Source organism: Macrobrachium nipponense, chromosome 19 (assembly GCF_015104395.2).
Source record: "Macrobrachium nipponense isolate FS-2020 chromosome 19, ASM1510439v2, whole genome shotgun sequence".
Taxonomy (NCBI): domain Eukaryota; kingdom Metazoa; phylum Arthropoda; class Malacostraca; order Decapoda; family Palaemonidae; genus Macrobrachium; species Macrobrachium nipponense.
The window spans coordinates 66,812,493-66,829,705 of record NC_061088.1 but is presented as its reverse complement, the minus strand read 5'-3'; the positions used below and the strand labels follow the sequence as shown (position 1 = coordinate 66,829,705).

The 17,213-nt window shown below is 38.6% G+C and overlaps 2 protein-coding genes across 3 annotated transcripts in view; one reads left to right on the top strand and one right to left on the bottom strand.

The window, feature by feature from the left end:
* Positions 1-2,573, bottom strand: part of LOC135217947 (retinol dehydrogenase 11-like) — a 297,263-nt gene extending 294,690 nt beyond the window's left edge. Inside the window, exon 1 of the mRNA XM_064254076.1 lies at positions 2,548-2,573. Coding sequence (XP_064110146.1) covers positions 2,548-2,558 — 11 coding nt within the window. The 5' untranslated portion in view covers positions 2,559-2,573. The remainder of the gene's footprint in view (positions 1-2,547) is intronic.
* The window catches only part of LOC135217934 (uncharacterized), a 78,924-nt gene extending 65,894 nt beyond the window's left edge, over positions 1-13,030 (top strand). For both annotated transcript variants that reach the window (XM_064254042.1, XM_064254034.1), the window contains exons 2-5: positions 8,051-9,046; positions 9,718-9,852; positions 10,296-10,789; positions 11,000-13,030. In XM_064254042.1, coding sequence (XP_064110112.1) covers positions 8,051-9,046; positions 9,718-9,852; positions 10,296-10,789; positions 11,000-12,623 — 3,249 coding nt within the window. In that variant the 3' untranslated portion in view covers positions 12,624-13,030. The remainder of the gene's footprint in view (positions 1-8,050; positions 9,047-9,717; positions 9,853-10,295; positions 10,790-10,999) is intronic.
* The last annotated feature ends 4,183 nt before the right edge of the window (positions 13,031-17,213 follow it).

Sequence of the window (17,213 nt, the reverse complement as noted above, 5' to 3'; positions counted from 1 at the left end):
GTGATTAACTTACAAAAACGGTGTAAGGTTGTTGATGTTGGAGAAAGTTCGATTCTCTACCGAGGAAAAACAATTGAGTAACGCTTCCTTTAAAAGCGATTGCGTCTCTGTAGAGAAAGGCAGCGATTTGTACAACTAAAAGTTCGTAGGCTGTGGGAGTTTTCATGAAAGATGGAAGAGGCATGGGTTAGCAATAGCAACTCATTCCAAAGTAATAGCTGAAAGTAGTAGACGAATCATACCTCTTGGAACCATGCCCGCACCGAAATAAACCGTGTATATTTGTATATATATATATATATGTATATATATATCAAATCACTCTACATTAGGAAAAACTTTCGTCCAAGGGTAGTTATGACTGGAAAGGGCATCCGGCCCCGCCAGGATTCGAACCTGGGACTTTCGTTTAAATACAATGACAGGCAATCTACTTTGAATAAATATACATTCTGATATTGGCTGTGCTGCACATTTTCTAGTCGAATTCAGGCTCTGTATTTGACCCAGTATCAATCCATCTCCCCCTGGCTAACTGACTAGAAAGTTTTTAACAACTGGATAATTATGATTTTTTTTATATATCCATGCATAACTTTTGATTTGATCACAAATATTAAGCCACAAATATAATTTAATATCAGATTTACTATAACTTGGGAATTACAAACCCAATGGGAATTATCACTAATAAATTAATCACCCCAGCCAGGAGTCGAACCTGGCCTTTGGTTTAGATATTAATTGTAAGTACAGACCTCAAAATCAACAGGGATATGTACAGCAGTATCAGCATCAATTTGTATCTCTCTTGATGAATATTCGCATGGTCAAAGTCAACAGTTTGCTAGTCTACACCAACTCAGTCTGATGCTCTACCATCGTGTTTCTCTCTCTCTCTCTCCCTAAACATCATTTTGTCTAATGACAAATATCTATTGTATTACAGATACACATCTCAGTTACAATTCCCACTGTCTGTCATTTATTCCCAAATTCTAGTGAATCCGATATCAAGTGATATTTGTGGCATAATATTTCAGAGCATAAAAAATTCATGCATGTAAAGTGATAGCTGTATAAGTATGTGTGTACGTGTATGTATGTACTTATGTATCCTTAAATATGTTATATATACACAATATATATAATTTACCATTAGCCCATTCCCCCTTTATTACATGGTTGTTTCCAAAGAGAAGAACAACTCGTTCCTCAACAAGCTTCCCTACCTTAAAATAGCATATATATATATATATATATATATATATATTATATATATATATATATATGTATATATAGATATATATATATATATATACATATATATATCTGTGTGTGTGTGTGTGTGTGGAAACTACAGAGAAGCTCCGCTTGGCGCCATGTTTCGTACTAGTCCCTGGGGGATGAAGCTAAAAATGTAAACGAAAAACGGTAATTTCTCAAAATGTGTCACCTACGCTGCATTATATACACCCTTTTCTGTACTGTTCATTCAAATAACTTATTAGTACACGATATATATATTCAGCTAAGGCCACAGGAAAACTAAAAGGAGTGCCAGGCGCCTTCGTGTTATTGCCAACGCATTTTCGAAGTAATTGTACCACCTCTAAAACGTGTTGGAAACAACACGAAAGCGCTAAGAAAGCCTTTGTTTTATTTTGCTTTAGCTGAATATATATATATATATATGTGTGTGTGTGTGTGTGTATGTATGTATATATACATCAGCAGCATCTACACATCCTACACCTACATCCAAGACTGCAAATGTAGGTGGGTGTATGCACAAACTACAAAAATTTATTTACTTGTGTAATACTGTGCCACAAGGAATATGAGCGAGCAAGACTATAAGCTTTAAGCCAGACAAGGGTATAGCGAGAGCACGAAGCGTCTTATGAATAATATTCTCTGACATATTTTACATCAATGTTCAATTTGGATTGTCGTTATAATGGTACGATGACAAAAGCCATCTTATCTACTGCCACTGCATGAAAATGTGTATTTTTGCACATTCCTACACGCAAACTAATATATATATATATATATATATATATATATATATATATATATATATATATATATATATATATATATATGTGTGTGTGTGTGTGTGTGTGTGTGCGTGTGTGTGATGCTGATGTATATATACATACATACACACACAACATACATGTATATATATATATATATATATTCAGCTAAGGCAAAAGAAAAAAAAGGCTTCCCAAGCGCTTTCGTGTTGTTTCCAACACGTGTTATGGGTGGTACCTACAATTACTTCGAAAATACGTTGGAAATAACACGAAAGCGCCTGGTACTGCTTTTATATATGTGTATATATATACATATTATATACATATATACATATTGTATATATATATACATACATATATATATATATATATATATATATATGTATATATATATATACTGTATAACATTAAAATAATATTTAAGTATTTCAGTTTCATTTCCAAAAACCAAAAATAAATCATGCAAGATAAGACAGACTAAAGACTTGGTTGTGCTACTCACCAAATCAACATTCAAACGATTTCGCCTTTTGATCGTCTTGATAAACTATACTCTGTTTTTTCCATCTTTCCACCCGCTTATGGTCCTCGCGTCCCGGACTTTAAATAGTTACGCTATGTGTAAGTTTTAGGTAAATAAAAGGATATCTGGGCGTACATTTGCAACTGGAGTGTTTAAATAATTTACTGTATGCGAATTACACCGTTAATATTCGAAATAGGATATTATTATTGTTGAATGCAAGCTGCCTTTTCGGGATGGCGAATGGAACAGCCAGACGCAAATGTCATGACATATGCTAAACCAAGTGACGTCATATCGTATCTGGCTAAGGCGCACTTTATAAAAATCAAAAGTATATACTGATATACTTACGTGTAATGAAGTAACATGTAGCTTAGTAGCAGAGTAGGTGTGGTCCAATAAAGTTGACATCTTGCAGTAGTGAACAGCGAGAAAAGTAATTTTCCCGCCACTGCGTCTGGCTGTTCCATTCGCCACCTCGAAAAGGCAGCATACATTCAACAATCATAACAATGTCCTATTTCGAATATTAACGGTGTAATTCGCATACAGTAAATTATTAAAACACTTTTCAGTTGCAAATGTACGACCAGATATCCGTTTATTTACCTAAAACTTACACAGCGTAACTATTTAAAGCCCGGGACGCAGTGTTACCATGCGCGAGGACCACAGGCGGGTGGACAGATGGAAAAATAAACGAGTAAAACACCTTTGATAGAAATCCACTTATGTAGTACTCAGCCAGTATTTTTTTACCCTCTACAGTAACACAAAACATCACGGAATCACAAGAAACTTTTATGTTAGCTACTGCATTTTTTTTTGGAAACACTGACAGACAATGGAAATTGTGACTAATTCTCACACATCTGTACATGCTAGTGAAAACGTTGCACTTATCATTGTAAACTCAATTTAAAACTGACAGCGCACTGTCAGTACTTATCTTTCTGTATAGAGGAAAAAGATGTTCCCGAATTACTAGATTGCCACCTTTTTATAAATTTCGGCTTCTAACGCTGAAGAATGTTGCAAAACATGTCGAAGTTCGAACACACTTTCAACCGACACTAAGGGTAGCCGAAGCAGATGCAGTACTAACTGTAACCCGCCCGCCTTTCAAAACCAAAACAAAAGTTGATGCTGTAATTGGTCACTATTCTTTATGGTGCAATTACTCAACCAATAGCAAGGAGTCGCCATAGTGACGTAGCCAGGCCACCAAAGTTTTCAATTATGGGGCATGGCACCTAATTTGAAGACCGCCACGATCCACAAATATGGCTTACCGGAGTTTATGAGCTTGTTTATGACATTACTCTATAATTTGGATAAATAAATCGTTCATGGACATGCAAGATTTACAACTTAAAACAATGACTCAAATTAAAGTTGGAAAATGTGTTGCAAAATGTAGACATTTTAAGGCAAATCAATACAATTAAAAAGTATAACGCCCAGTATCCTATCCCTCTCCAAGACCAAACACGAGTATCGTAAGTCAGTTCGTTTAATCCTTCAATTTTCATCATCCACTCAGTCCATGTAAATACTATGGAAATTTGGAAAGGACGAGCATACATACGCGAACACATCCACACTTTTCCAGTTGCTATGATAAATACCATAAACGCGTGGGTTTTATTAAATGTCAACGATTTGTTTTCCGACTGCTCTATAGTTATGAATTTCCACTCAGGCAGATCAAATTGAGCTCTGTGGAACGCGCATTTGCAATGAACATCAAAGCTAACAGTTAGCTTCTTTATTTACTATTTTGATCTACACTTTTATTTTTGTAATTTTTTTTTATCCTCCTTAGCAAATGGCTATTCTTCAAGCTACGCGGCGGTTTGGTGAATTTGTTCCAAAAGGAAGTGGGGACATGCTACCTTGCTTCCATGTCACTGTCGATCATGTTTTGAATGCTGATTCAGCTACATGAACAAACGAAACGCTTCATGCCGAGCGCAATATGAACCAGATCATTACACCATCACGTCAACCAAATGCCTAAGCCGACAACAGTGACCATCCGTAACTGTTAACCTGCCCATGACGACCATCCTTATGACAACTTTAACCCAACAAGTACCGTTGGGTCGATAACTGCCTCAGCCTAGGAATCGTTAAGATGATCTGATACTGAAAATACTTTAAACTTTATGATTATCTTGGAAATTTGTAAGAAAAAAAAATCAGCTGTTTCTGAGTCTCCGTCACTTCTTGGCATTTCTGAATATCGTGTGATAAATTACAGTATCCGCAAACTTACGCGACGTCTTTCTCAAATGTCGCAGCATACTGTATTTTGAACTTTTACACCAGATTGAAGTGCAAGCCCGTGGATACTTGAATGAGACTAAAACATCTCGGCCATTTACATTTTAATACAGGTCCCGCAGACGAGTTTATCGATAGGGAAACATCATCATCATCAAACTTCTCAATTTTTGTAAGAACTTCCCACGCAGGTGCCAGATTTGCGAAGTAGAGTATTGCTTTCTTGAATAGTTTGTTTTTCCGCGCCATGAATGCAATTGAAAAGGCAAGTCTAGTTTCTGTTGAAATTTTGTGGTGCTCACTCCATTTTGGTTTTTGGGGCAACTTGTTAATTAGTCTTAGCTCCATTACTCTGTTCATGAGAATAGTTCTCTTTGTACTTACATAAGATGTCCTGTACTTAGTTGAGTTTTTCTATTGTATTCGATGTCAAAACTTATATTAGGTTTCCCGTAGGGGGGTAGTGCCGTCAGTGGACCTCATGCGGTGCACTGTAGGCATTACTTAAGGTTCTTTGCAGCGTGCGTTCGGCCCCTAGCTACAACCACTTTCGTCCCTTTTACTGTACCTCCTTTCATAGTCTCTTTCTTCATCTCACTTTCCACCCTCTTCTAACATATTCAACCGCTTATATTAGGTTGGTATTTAATTCTTGCTTCAGCAACCAATGAAGTACAATAAGGATCGATGGGAGGTTTCCTGGAACTTGTTTTTCGTTGGGGTTCCAGGGACATTTACATGTATCTCAGTTTGACTTCGTTTAAAAGTGTTACGTAATTTTTCTGTCTTTTTGTCTACAAGTATCTTCTCAAGTTCATTTTCGGTAAGCTTCTTCTCTTCTTTTATCAACCATTTATATAAAGACAGTTTCTTTATGTCTGCTCTCCCTTGAAGTTTGTTCTTGTTGTAGTATCTTTGAAGCCGTCTAGATCATATTACTCAAAGTTGGAACAGTCACTTAAATTGTTGCTTATTCCTTAGATATTCATTGATATATATATATATATATATATATATATATATATATATATATATGCATGTAAGTATACGCATGTATGTATGTGTGTGTGTGTGTGTTTGTGTAAACCTGTGCACACAAGCAAACCAACACCATCAATGACCCTCTTAATCTCTGGGCGTCAAATAACCCTACTCGAGAGAGAAAATGGCAGGCCACGCCCGTCCCAAGATTTTCCCCAGGCCTCTTGTAGTGGGATCTTTATTACCCACTCTCACCTCTAACCCGCCCACACGATAAGATAGCCAAGACGTAAGAGATATAGCGTAATGTATCTTGTCAAGAAAAAGGCATCGATCCAGCACAGTGACGGCAGCTCGCGAAGCTCCATGGACTCGGGTTCTGGCCAGCTCCAATCCATCAACTTTGGTTGGCTCTTGAAGGGCGCGCATTACATTTCTCTTAGAAGCCCGTGTTTGAAAATGCCTGCATTTCTTATCGTGAGGTTGGGGTAGGCCATCATTATATGGCGTTCAGGTATAAGTACGGGTTTCCTTGGAAATACCCACGAGTTTGGTAGGATTTAAAGTGGAATACAGGATTTACCTATAAAGGGTTCTGATAACAGTTGATATAAATATGTTTCTTGAGTATTGGGAATTTTACACTTCTATGCTCTTATTACGCCGTATAATGGGTTAACTACTTGGTTTTTTAGTATTTTGCTCCGGTGCTCGGTTCAGAATTTCTCCACCTCGGTAAACTTTGCCATTCCAAATTTTCTTGTGAAGTTGTATAGAAATATATTCAAACTACAATCACAAATGTTCATAGCTAAACACCGCTGTGACACAGTTATAGACTGTGTAGATATTTCTTCACTTTATTTCCGGCAACGTGTTTTTTATCTTTTAAAAAAACTGTTCCTGACATGAAAAAGAAAGAACATTTTTTGCATGAAACAGCCGAAATATACATGCATAATTTTTAAAGTGGAATGTGACGGTCTCCACAAATTCACTAAGTCATTCATTTGTTCACAAATTCACTAACTCATTCATTTGCTCATTCATTCATTCATCCACTTATTCATTCATTCACGTAACTTCTCTCTTCTACTATAAGCAGAGGAGACGAGTCCGCATTCTTATTCATTGTTTTGTCACTTGCGCTGTTGAAAACCGATTGTAGTGTGTACTGTAGAATTAAAGGCACTATAGGAAACTGTCATGTTGGTCGTAGTTCAGAGCATGTTTATATATCTGACCGTCTACACTTTCTGTCTGCCCTCAGATCTGAAAAACTACAGAGGCTAGAGGGCTGCAAATTGGTATGTTGATCATCCATACCAAGCATCTCTAGCCTCAGTAGTTTATATTTTATTTAAGGTTGATGTTAGCCATGCTCTTGCGCCTGGCACCGTTATAGTGCCAACAACACAGGCAACCACAGAGCAGTGGCTGAAAGTATCATGGTCCACGCCTGAGAGTTTCATGGGGCGTGGCTGAGAGTTTCATACAGTACACAGAAAACTCGCGCATTTTTTTACTTGTTTTGTTAGTGGCGTCATTGTTATTATTGCTTCTCTTGATCAGATTGCTCTTGATAGAACTATTGCCATATGAAGGGTTGTCAGAGAAGAAGAAATACTAGATATGGTTGAAACCTACGAGAAAATTAACTGTGACATTGAGATGCTGTTCATCTAAACCAAATAAACGCTCACAACAAGCATCCGCTTTTTTTGTTGTAAAGAGGCACGGAATTCGTGTGGGATGGAATTTTATCATAAAAGTTTTATGAGGCTAGAAATAAAGACCAGTTCTCCTGACAGAAGTTTTAAGCGATTAAACTTTCATTGCGAAGTGTTACTTAAGAAGATCAGTACGTGCTCTACCAGATCTGATGTTAATTTACAGAGCAAACGCGAATTCAGCGAATCAAAGGATTTCGCGAATATATTCACCGAGATTCAGTTCTACCATGTATTGACTAACAAATATAACTGCAGTATCTAACGGCCCACTTTTAATTATTGTCATTATACTATCATAAAAGATGTTACATTAATACAATAATATATTATTTGATATATATATATATATATATATATATATATATATATATATATATATATATCTAAATACGAAAAAATCACATATTGCGAAAAAAATATATAAAACAGTTTTCAGTTTGTCGCATTATCGCCTAATGTGGTTGTCTTTCGTTTTACAGGAGAGCCGATGGAAGGTGCTTGGAGGAGTGGTCGCCGTTCTGCTTGTGGTGGTCGCTGGCGCTACGGCCCAGCAGCAGCTAAGCGATGGTTCCCTCGCAGTGAGTTTGCCTCTGGGTAATAGGTCATCACCACCCGGACCCTCGGAATTCATCGTGCTGCCTGATTCTCCCGAAGAATTAGATAGTCCAGAAAATATTTTAGATGACGACGTATCTAGGGAAGTGCCATTGCTGATACCTCTTGGGCCTGTTGTGTCACTTAGTGCAAATGGTGGTTTTGAACAATTTCATGGTGGCATTGAGGTAGATGACCTTTTGCCAGAAATAGATGACTTAACTTTAGAGCGAGATAGCTTAGAAGTTGATTTCTTACCCTTTGCACAACCTGAATCTTTCTTCCCAACCAACAATGGATTTTCATCAGGTGCAGAAGTTATACAGCCTGTTGGTGTTCCTTTAATAGCGACAGGGCCACAGACCCCTCCCAATATTGCAGACCCAACCCAGCAAAGCAGTGTTGTAGAAATTATTGGTTCTGGGGTTCCCCTTTCCAGTTCAGGTCCACAGGTCGTGAACAATGGACTTGGGCAACTGCAAAACATTGTCTTAACACCTGATGACTATCCAGTTGCCGATGAAAATGTTGGTGCAGTGGAAAGTTCTCAACCTGATGGAACTGCTGCTCTGGAAGCAGCCCCAGAAATTGTCAATGAAGTCATAACTACGCAACCAGATGACACTGAATCTGTCACCGAAGCTCTTTTTATTGACATAGGTGATGGTGAGGAAGAAGTGTCTCAGGTCTTCCCTACTTCTCCTGCTGCTGAAGTGGAACAAGTAATGGCTGAATTAGCAGCAGCAGCCCCAGAGCAAAACCTTCCAAATAACACTGTCGCACCAAGAGCAATGAATTTTGCTGAACCCAGTTTTGATCCACTGCAAGATGATCCAGGTGTAGCCACAGATATACCAGAAGTAATTTCTATGACTGCCGAGGTATATGAGTGTATTACTGTATATATCAAATATGCTATTTCACCATCAGTGTACAATTTTCTATTAGACTGTCATATTTTCTATTTTGTTATGGGAAAAAATCTACTTGTGAGACCACTGTTTATAAGACCTCTTCAAAGTACTAGTGTCATCCTGGGTGATCTGTCAAAGTGTTCACACAGCATGCTTACTCATACAATGAAAGCATAAGCACATCTTTTTTTCTGAGGAATCTTATTCAACTATGATCATATGTTTAATTTTTGTGACTTGTATGAGAACCCTAACAGTTTTTCAGGTATTAAAAGGTATCCTGACAGAATTTCTGGTATATGTTTATTAGTATGTAGAACAAAGTTGATTAATTCCATCTTCCGGGTGTGATGAAGCAAAAATTCAAAAAATGCCTAACAGCTTTTGAAAAGATGGTTGATATTGTAATTGATTTCATAGTAGGATTAAACACAGTATATGACATGGAGAATAATTAATTAGTCAGTGTAACAATAGTACTTTGAAGGGTTCCTTCAGACAAGTTTCTTGCGTACAAAGATTTCTATTAACAGGAAAAAGTCTCTTTCATGTATCATGCTACTTCTATTTCGCTAGGATAATACAAGGTTTCCACTGCTGATGAGTACGAAATGATAAATTATGGCATTTCATTTTAGGACATGGCTGTTGTACCAGAGGTAATAGCAGAAGATGCCTTCACCGGCGAAGTATATCGAGAGGATGTGCTTCCTGAGGACCCTGAGATTTCCTTGGCAGACCTAGAGCAATTCTTTGTAGCTGACGATCCCCAGGTCGGTTATGGTAAAACCGAAGTTTTAAACAGTTTTCTGTTTTCTTTTCATAACGGATAGAAAGACCGAAACATCGTAATCATTATTTCATAGTTACTGAATTTAGTAATGTTTCTAAATTTTTAGCATACAGCTATGTCCAGGTTTTGAAAGGAAATAGTTCCTTCTCTACAGTTGAATATTGACACTGGTAGTCATTTTTGCTTAAATATACTGACTGCATGAGTCAATGTTGACCAAGAAGTTTGATGATAACGTAGACCATGTGCTAAGTCAAAATATGATATATTCTGATATATTAACCATATTATGTAATTGAGATATAGGTATCGATTATTGTTAGAGACATTCACCTATGTGACATTCCATCAGTGATATTCCCACTAAGAGTATTTTTTATCTTATTATTCAAAAAGTAAAATATTGTTATCATGCTTCGGCAGGCCGCGGCTGCAGAAGAAGAATTAGGGAAAGACGTGATACAGGTCATTCAGCAACTTCCAGAGGACCAGCTGGATATTGCCCCACTCCTTGATATTCAACCTTACTCCCCAGAGGAAGACTCTGGTGTGATCGAAGAGGCTCCTATAACAGTAATTGTTCCTGATTTTGGAGATGATGTCTCAATAAATGAAGTTATTGAAGGAACAGAGGGAGAGCTAGTACCCCTTGAAGATGAACCTCTAAATGAACCACCCGTTGTAGATATAATTACAGAATTACCTTTCAATGATGTGCCTGTAGAAGTTGTCCCAGAGGATGCTGTGTTGACTGAGGTACCCATTGATGAGGCTCCTGTTGTGGTGGTCGCTGCGCCAGAAACTCCTGTTGATGTTGCGCCAAGTGATGTTGCTCCAGAAGTAAATGAAGTTGTTGATTATGATATACCACTTGTTACTTCTGTTGATGACCTTGTTCCAATTATGGGAGATTTTGGGTAAGTTACATGGGATATCTAACAAAGAAGGATATATTTTCTTTTTTACTTAGGAAATCATGTGCTCTATAATACAATCATTAAATAGTTACCCTATTTTGTTAATTTACCATGAACTTTTTCTGCTCTATATTTGACATATAATAATGATATTGCCAGCTATAAAGAATGAGTAATTTTTCTTAATATGGAATATCATTCTATTTGTAGGGAGAAATTACCGGATGATGTGGATATAAGGGTCCCAGTCTTAGAAAGTGCACCTGCTCCAGCTCCAGCTCCAGAAGTTGATCCTGTTATGATGTTTGATCCAGCTCCTGTCGCAGATCCTCCTCCTCCTCCCCCTCCTCCTGCTGATACAGATCCAGTTATATACCCAGATTATCCTGTTGACCCAGTATATGATGAGTATCCAGAATATGTCATTCCTGTTGAGGAACTTAATCCTGTTGTTGAGGAGACACCTCCAGTTACCAGTGAAGCACCAGCATCAGATACAGATGTTTTCAATGAAGAAGACATAATGATGATGATGAACTTTGATGCAGCGCCACTTGGAGGCGATGATCCTGTCAGTGTTCCTGCTCCTGACCCTATCCCTGTTACAGAACCTGTCCCTGTTGCTGCCCCTGAAGCATCACCTGCACAGATACCTGACCCTGCTATTCCTCCTGCTCCACCTGTGGAACCTGCACCTCCTGTAGAGGCTCCTGCCCCAGTAGTAGAAACTGCACCTCCTGTAGAAGCTCCTGCCCCAGTTGTAGAAGTTGCACCTCCTGTAGAAGTTCCTGCTCCAGTTGTAGAAGTTGCACCTCCTGTAGAAGTTCCTGCTCCAGCTGCAGACCCTGCACCTCCAGCAGAAATGTATGGTCCACCAAAACCTTCCAATATTTATACACCTTATAAGCCTACAACAAAGGTACCATCCTACCAACCAACAGCTCCAAGCAGGCCTTATAGACCAGCTACCTCACACTTCCATTATAAAGAACCAAAGCCAGAGCATCATAAGCCTAATTATGGACCCAGCCCCATGTATGGTGCCCCCACTCCTGCTTATAAACCCCCACCTTACAAACCACCGTCATATCCACGACCTACACAGAAACCACCAAGTTATGGTTATCCACCAACCAAGCCATCTCCTTATGGCCACCCACAGACTCCAAAATCTACTACTATGAGCTATGGTCCACCATCAACTACACCACCAAGTCCTTACAAATCCAGGCCTACATACATGAGTTATAAGCCACCCCCACCAAGCTACAAGCCCCCACAAATATATAAGGCTCCTACACCTGGATATAAGCCTCCTCCTCCAACATACAAAGCACCTTCATTATCTTACAAGGCGCCACAACCAACATATAAAGCTCCTCCTCCAACATACAAACCACCATCACCATCCTATAAGCCACCTCAACCCACCTATAAAGCTCCTCCACCTCCCTCAACCAATAATCCTCCTCCACCTCCAACCTATAAACCTCCTCCACCTCCTCCAACCTATAAACCTCCTCCACCATCCTATAAACCTCCTCCACCATCCTATAAGCCACCTCAACCAACCTATAAACCTCCTCCACCCTCAACAACAGTAAAAACAGACAAACCAACAACGGCGGTCAAACCCATTCTTGCCCCTCTGCTCATTCCAGGCGAACCCTCTGGCATTGTCCTTCCAGAGAAGCAAGGGAAAGGACCTTACAGCATCTGGAATATTCCCTCTCCTGCTGACCGCCGACAGCGACTGCAGGTTCCTGATAGCGTCGTCCATCTCTTAAATGCTCCCCAGCCAGAATGGGTCTCTAGTTTAGAGCCTGAACGTTGATGAGTTCCTCGCAAAACCAAGGAATTCTAAGTTAGGTCTTCAAGTGAGCCGAATGTTATCCAGAATTCTGTTTTCCCGTCTGTGGACTTCATTCATATCAGGTTTATTGTAAATACGTGTATAGGTACACATCTAGTTGTATGAACAGATACATTAACTGGCCTGAATTCCGAAGAAACTAAGATTATCTTTGATAATTTAGAGTACGAGTTTTGTTTTTAACTTTTTTTTTTTTTTAGTTTCGTGTTGCCATAGATACTTCAGAGTTCGTGGACCAAAGTTTCTTTGAGATATATTTTTTGTATTACTGTAATCTAAGTAAGGTTTTCATGTAACAGCTAGGGAACACAAGCAGACACACCCACGTCCAAACACATACATTCACATAGACAGACAGATTTATATATATATATATATATATATATATATATATATATATATATATATATATATATATATATATGACATTTTTCGCGCTAACACGATTTTACACAGGAACTCAATATCACAATTTTATCATCGTAAAATTACACGTATCCCAATTGACAACACAGCATCTATTTCCATACGAACATCAATAAATAATGACTACTGCTCAAGAACGACAACGGCCTTCTTAAAAAGCCCTTGGAATTCATTTTTGGGATGATTATATTTCGCGCTGGCGAAAAGAAAAACGTGGGTTGTTTTTCAGGATTTAATCATTCTTCAAAACGTTGCCTTTACCAGGTGAAATTCAATTTGGTCGGTGAAACTGGCCACCATAACCCTTTTTCTTAACGCCACCGCGCATCCCGTCATATTTTGTTTTTCTTTAGATGAATGTTAGAACCACGAGTTTAGGTCGTGTTATTTTGTTGTTGGATATATATTTATTAAAAATGATTTACCAAAGAGGGTTGTGTTTATCTTCCTAACGTTAACTATGAGAATCCAATGGTGTATTTCCATTGAGGAGTGAGAGAGGTGTATTTCTGGTGATAGAAGTTCACTCTCGACGTGGTTCGGAAGTCACGTAAAGCCGTTGGTCCCGTTGCTGAATAACCACTGGTTCCATGCAACGTAATGGTGTATGAACCATGACTACAGAAAAATTTACAAACAAGAATCTTGGAATTTCAGCGACGAAAGCATTTCACCTTTCAGCGAAGTTGCAGTTATGTGACGATGATTATTGTATTTCACTGTGCAATCAATATACTTTATACCTGGCATCCAAATCCATGACGTAGGTACCTAGTACTAGAAACTGACGTTTCGTTTGAGAATGGCATGTTACTTAAAATTGTTCTGCTGGCCGAATCAAATTTTCAGGTGTCTGTTTCAACTATTACTGATCATACCAAACGGCACAATTCTCTTAAATTAATAAAAAAAAAAAGACTGTTTTCACACTAGATTCATCTACATGATGAATTTTTATTCCACGTGAACCCTGGGAAAATGCTGAGCTTCTATCATGTAAGTATATAGAAATCGGATACGTCGTTTGCATCAGCACTGATAAGTCTCGTGCTTAGTGAGTGAAATAAGAAGTTTATTTTTGGGGCTGAAAAGCTTCTCTAAATCTGACCCCGGTCCGCTGACACTTTTCTTTCAGACGGCAGTGTGCGCCCCCCCCCCCCACCCCCCCACACAACCCCACACACAAAATATACACACACACACACACACACACACACACATATATATATATATTATATTATTAATATATATATATATATTATATATATATATAGATATATATATATATATATATATATATCAGTGAAACTGAAAACAGGTGTTTTTAAAGAAAGATTTCTTATTGCTACGGTTAAAACTCGAACATTCCTGTAGGCACAGGTAAAAGGAACAGTAGCACCGAATAACGATGTAGAAAAACTAATAATAACTATACCAAATTACAACTCTCCGTTACTACAATCCTTCAGTGCGCTTATTTCACACACACCCGCACACAAATTTGCACACGCATATGTAGGAAGCCCACTAATGTATAAAAAATTAGAAATAACATCTTTCAATTTTGTCCAAATTTTAGTGGCCTTCCTACAACATAATATTTCGGTGAACGGATACAGAGTTGATAACTTAGCTAATTTCATATATATATATATGTGTGTGTGTGTGAGCTTGTGAGCTTCAATGAAAGACAGAAAAGAAGACGAAGAATGTGCAGACTGGAGGTCGTCTTTGCCAGAGATCACCAATCCTCCTGGGATCAATACGTTTTTGTTACTGTTACTGTCTCAGAGGCACTACTGGAAATGAATTCGGGAAAGTTGAATAAATTTTCCACCTGTTGCTGACTACATTCTCCCTGTTGGTGGCGAAACAACAGCCACTGCTAAAAAAGAGGCTGTATCGAAGGTGTTTCTTTTGCAACACCGAAAATCACTCGCTCTTTCTTGCGTTCTTCAGTACTCGGTTTGGTTTTGCTTTGCCAGTCCTTTATTCTATTTGTCTGTCCGTCCGCACTTTTCCTGTCCGCCCTCAGACATTATGTAGAAACTACTGAGGCTATAGGGCTGAAAATTGTTATGCTGATCATCCACCCTCCACTCATCAAACGTTCCAAAATGCAGCCTTCTAGCCTCAGTAGTTTTTATATTTTCTTTAAGGTTAAAGTTAGCCATGATCGTGCGTCTGCTATAGGTGCTAACAACACAGGCCCCACCGGACCTTCGCTAAAAGTTTTATGAACCGCGGCAAGGAGTTTCATGGGCCGTGGCTGAGTTTCATATAGCATTATTCGCTGTACAGAAAACCTGATTTCGCCGAGGAAACTTCGGCGCATCTTTCACTTATATTTGATTATATTGGCTTTTCCCGAAGCCATTATCTCACTTGACTCAGTGCAGTGAGGCCAAGGACCAGGGCTATTATTTTTCTGTCTCTGGAATATATGGCATGTATACTAAGGGAGAACTTCCTCTCCAGCTGCTTCCGTCTCAGACGGGCGAAGCAAGTTACATGAGAAAAAATGATGGCAAAGATAACAGAGCATTTTCCATTAGGTTCTTATCAGCGAAAGATTTTGCTGGTCATTTATTATTAACGACTGCTGATAAGCGCTCCTCTTCTGACCCTTCTCCAACCTCCTGTGGTAGTTCGGTAATTTTTCACTTTCTGTCCGTATTTCTGCCTTGCTGCACCGGTTCTTGCACACTTGTTAAATTACTAAATGAGCATTCTGAAATATCTCAGCTTAATCGCATTTTCTTCGCTGCGGTGTTAATTTCACTTTGGTCCTTTATCATCTTCCTTTTCTCAGCTATTGAGATTTTCTCAATAGCTTGAAAAATATTATCTTTCATTAGTAACATATAAGTTTATGTATATTAAGCAGGGATTAAAGGTTCATTCACACTATACAGAAATTTACACTGCATATCAGCAATGATTTCATTGACCACAATTTCAAGGACGATACAAAATAGCTCCAACTCGAACTCAGACATTTCATCAGTGTTGGAAAAAATCTGTCACTAGTATGACAACCAAGCGGATAGTTAGTTCAACAGGTGTCTGGACTATAGGCGAGTAACATGTAAATTTTGCTAATAAAGAAAGGTAAACTTAGACGCGTAAATTACGTGAGAAACACTAAGTTCTTGAGTACATAGTCCACACTGAGAACCATAAATTCGAAGAGACTGTACGGAGAATTTTTACTTCTACCTTCATGGATTTTAACTGATGAACAGGAAACGTGAATTGATGCTGGTCTTATCTAATATATATATCTGTAGTCTATAACTCCTCTAGTTATCTGTGGGATCTGCGTCCTTACCTTGGCAGTGAGAAATCAGCAAAGAAAAACAAATAACTTCTACAGTTTCCTCAGAGAACTAAGCAGAAAATTTTTTCTTTCTGCCAGACCTCACATGAACTTAGTACAAGGTCACCGTCTTCAGACTTTCGTAGGCTATGACTTGAAGTTGCCTCACAACAGCCACTTGGCTGTGCTGCCTTGTCATTCATCTAATTTTTTGAGCGCGAGATAAGCTTCGCTGTCACATGATTTGAGTGCTAAGATTCCGAGTGATTGATTTAGTCTAAAAATAAGTTAGTCACTGAATCCTTTGCTCTTTTGCTGCATGAAAACTCGATAGTAAGATGCGAATGTCTTTGAATCACATAGTTTTCGTAATTTTAAGAAATTGCTCTTTCGGCATCTTGACTAATAGTACATTCACATCAACCGTGCATTTGCTGTGTAGGCCAGTCCCTTACGACGCTCCGACTAGCTGTTGATAAGCCAATCGCAGGGCTGGAAACTCTCAGTCTCTATCAAGAGTTCACATGGGTAGGTTCTATGTTCCACCTCTCTTGAGGGATACGTCTTTCAGGAAAGGTGGAACATAAACCCTGCCTATGTGAACTTTCGAGAGAGACTGAGAGTTTCCAGCCCTGTGATTGGCTTATCAGCATCCAATCAGGAGCGTCGTAAGGGACTGGCCTACACATCAAATGCACGGTTGATGTGAATTTTCTATAGGAATTAATTATTATCCGTTTCCTTCACATCAGAATTGGATTTCCTGTATCAATTACTAGATAGTTTCATTATCCTGTTTGTATCTT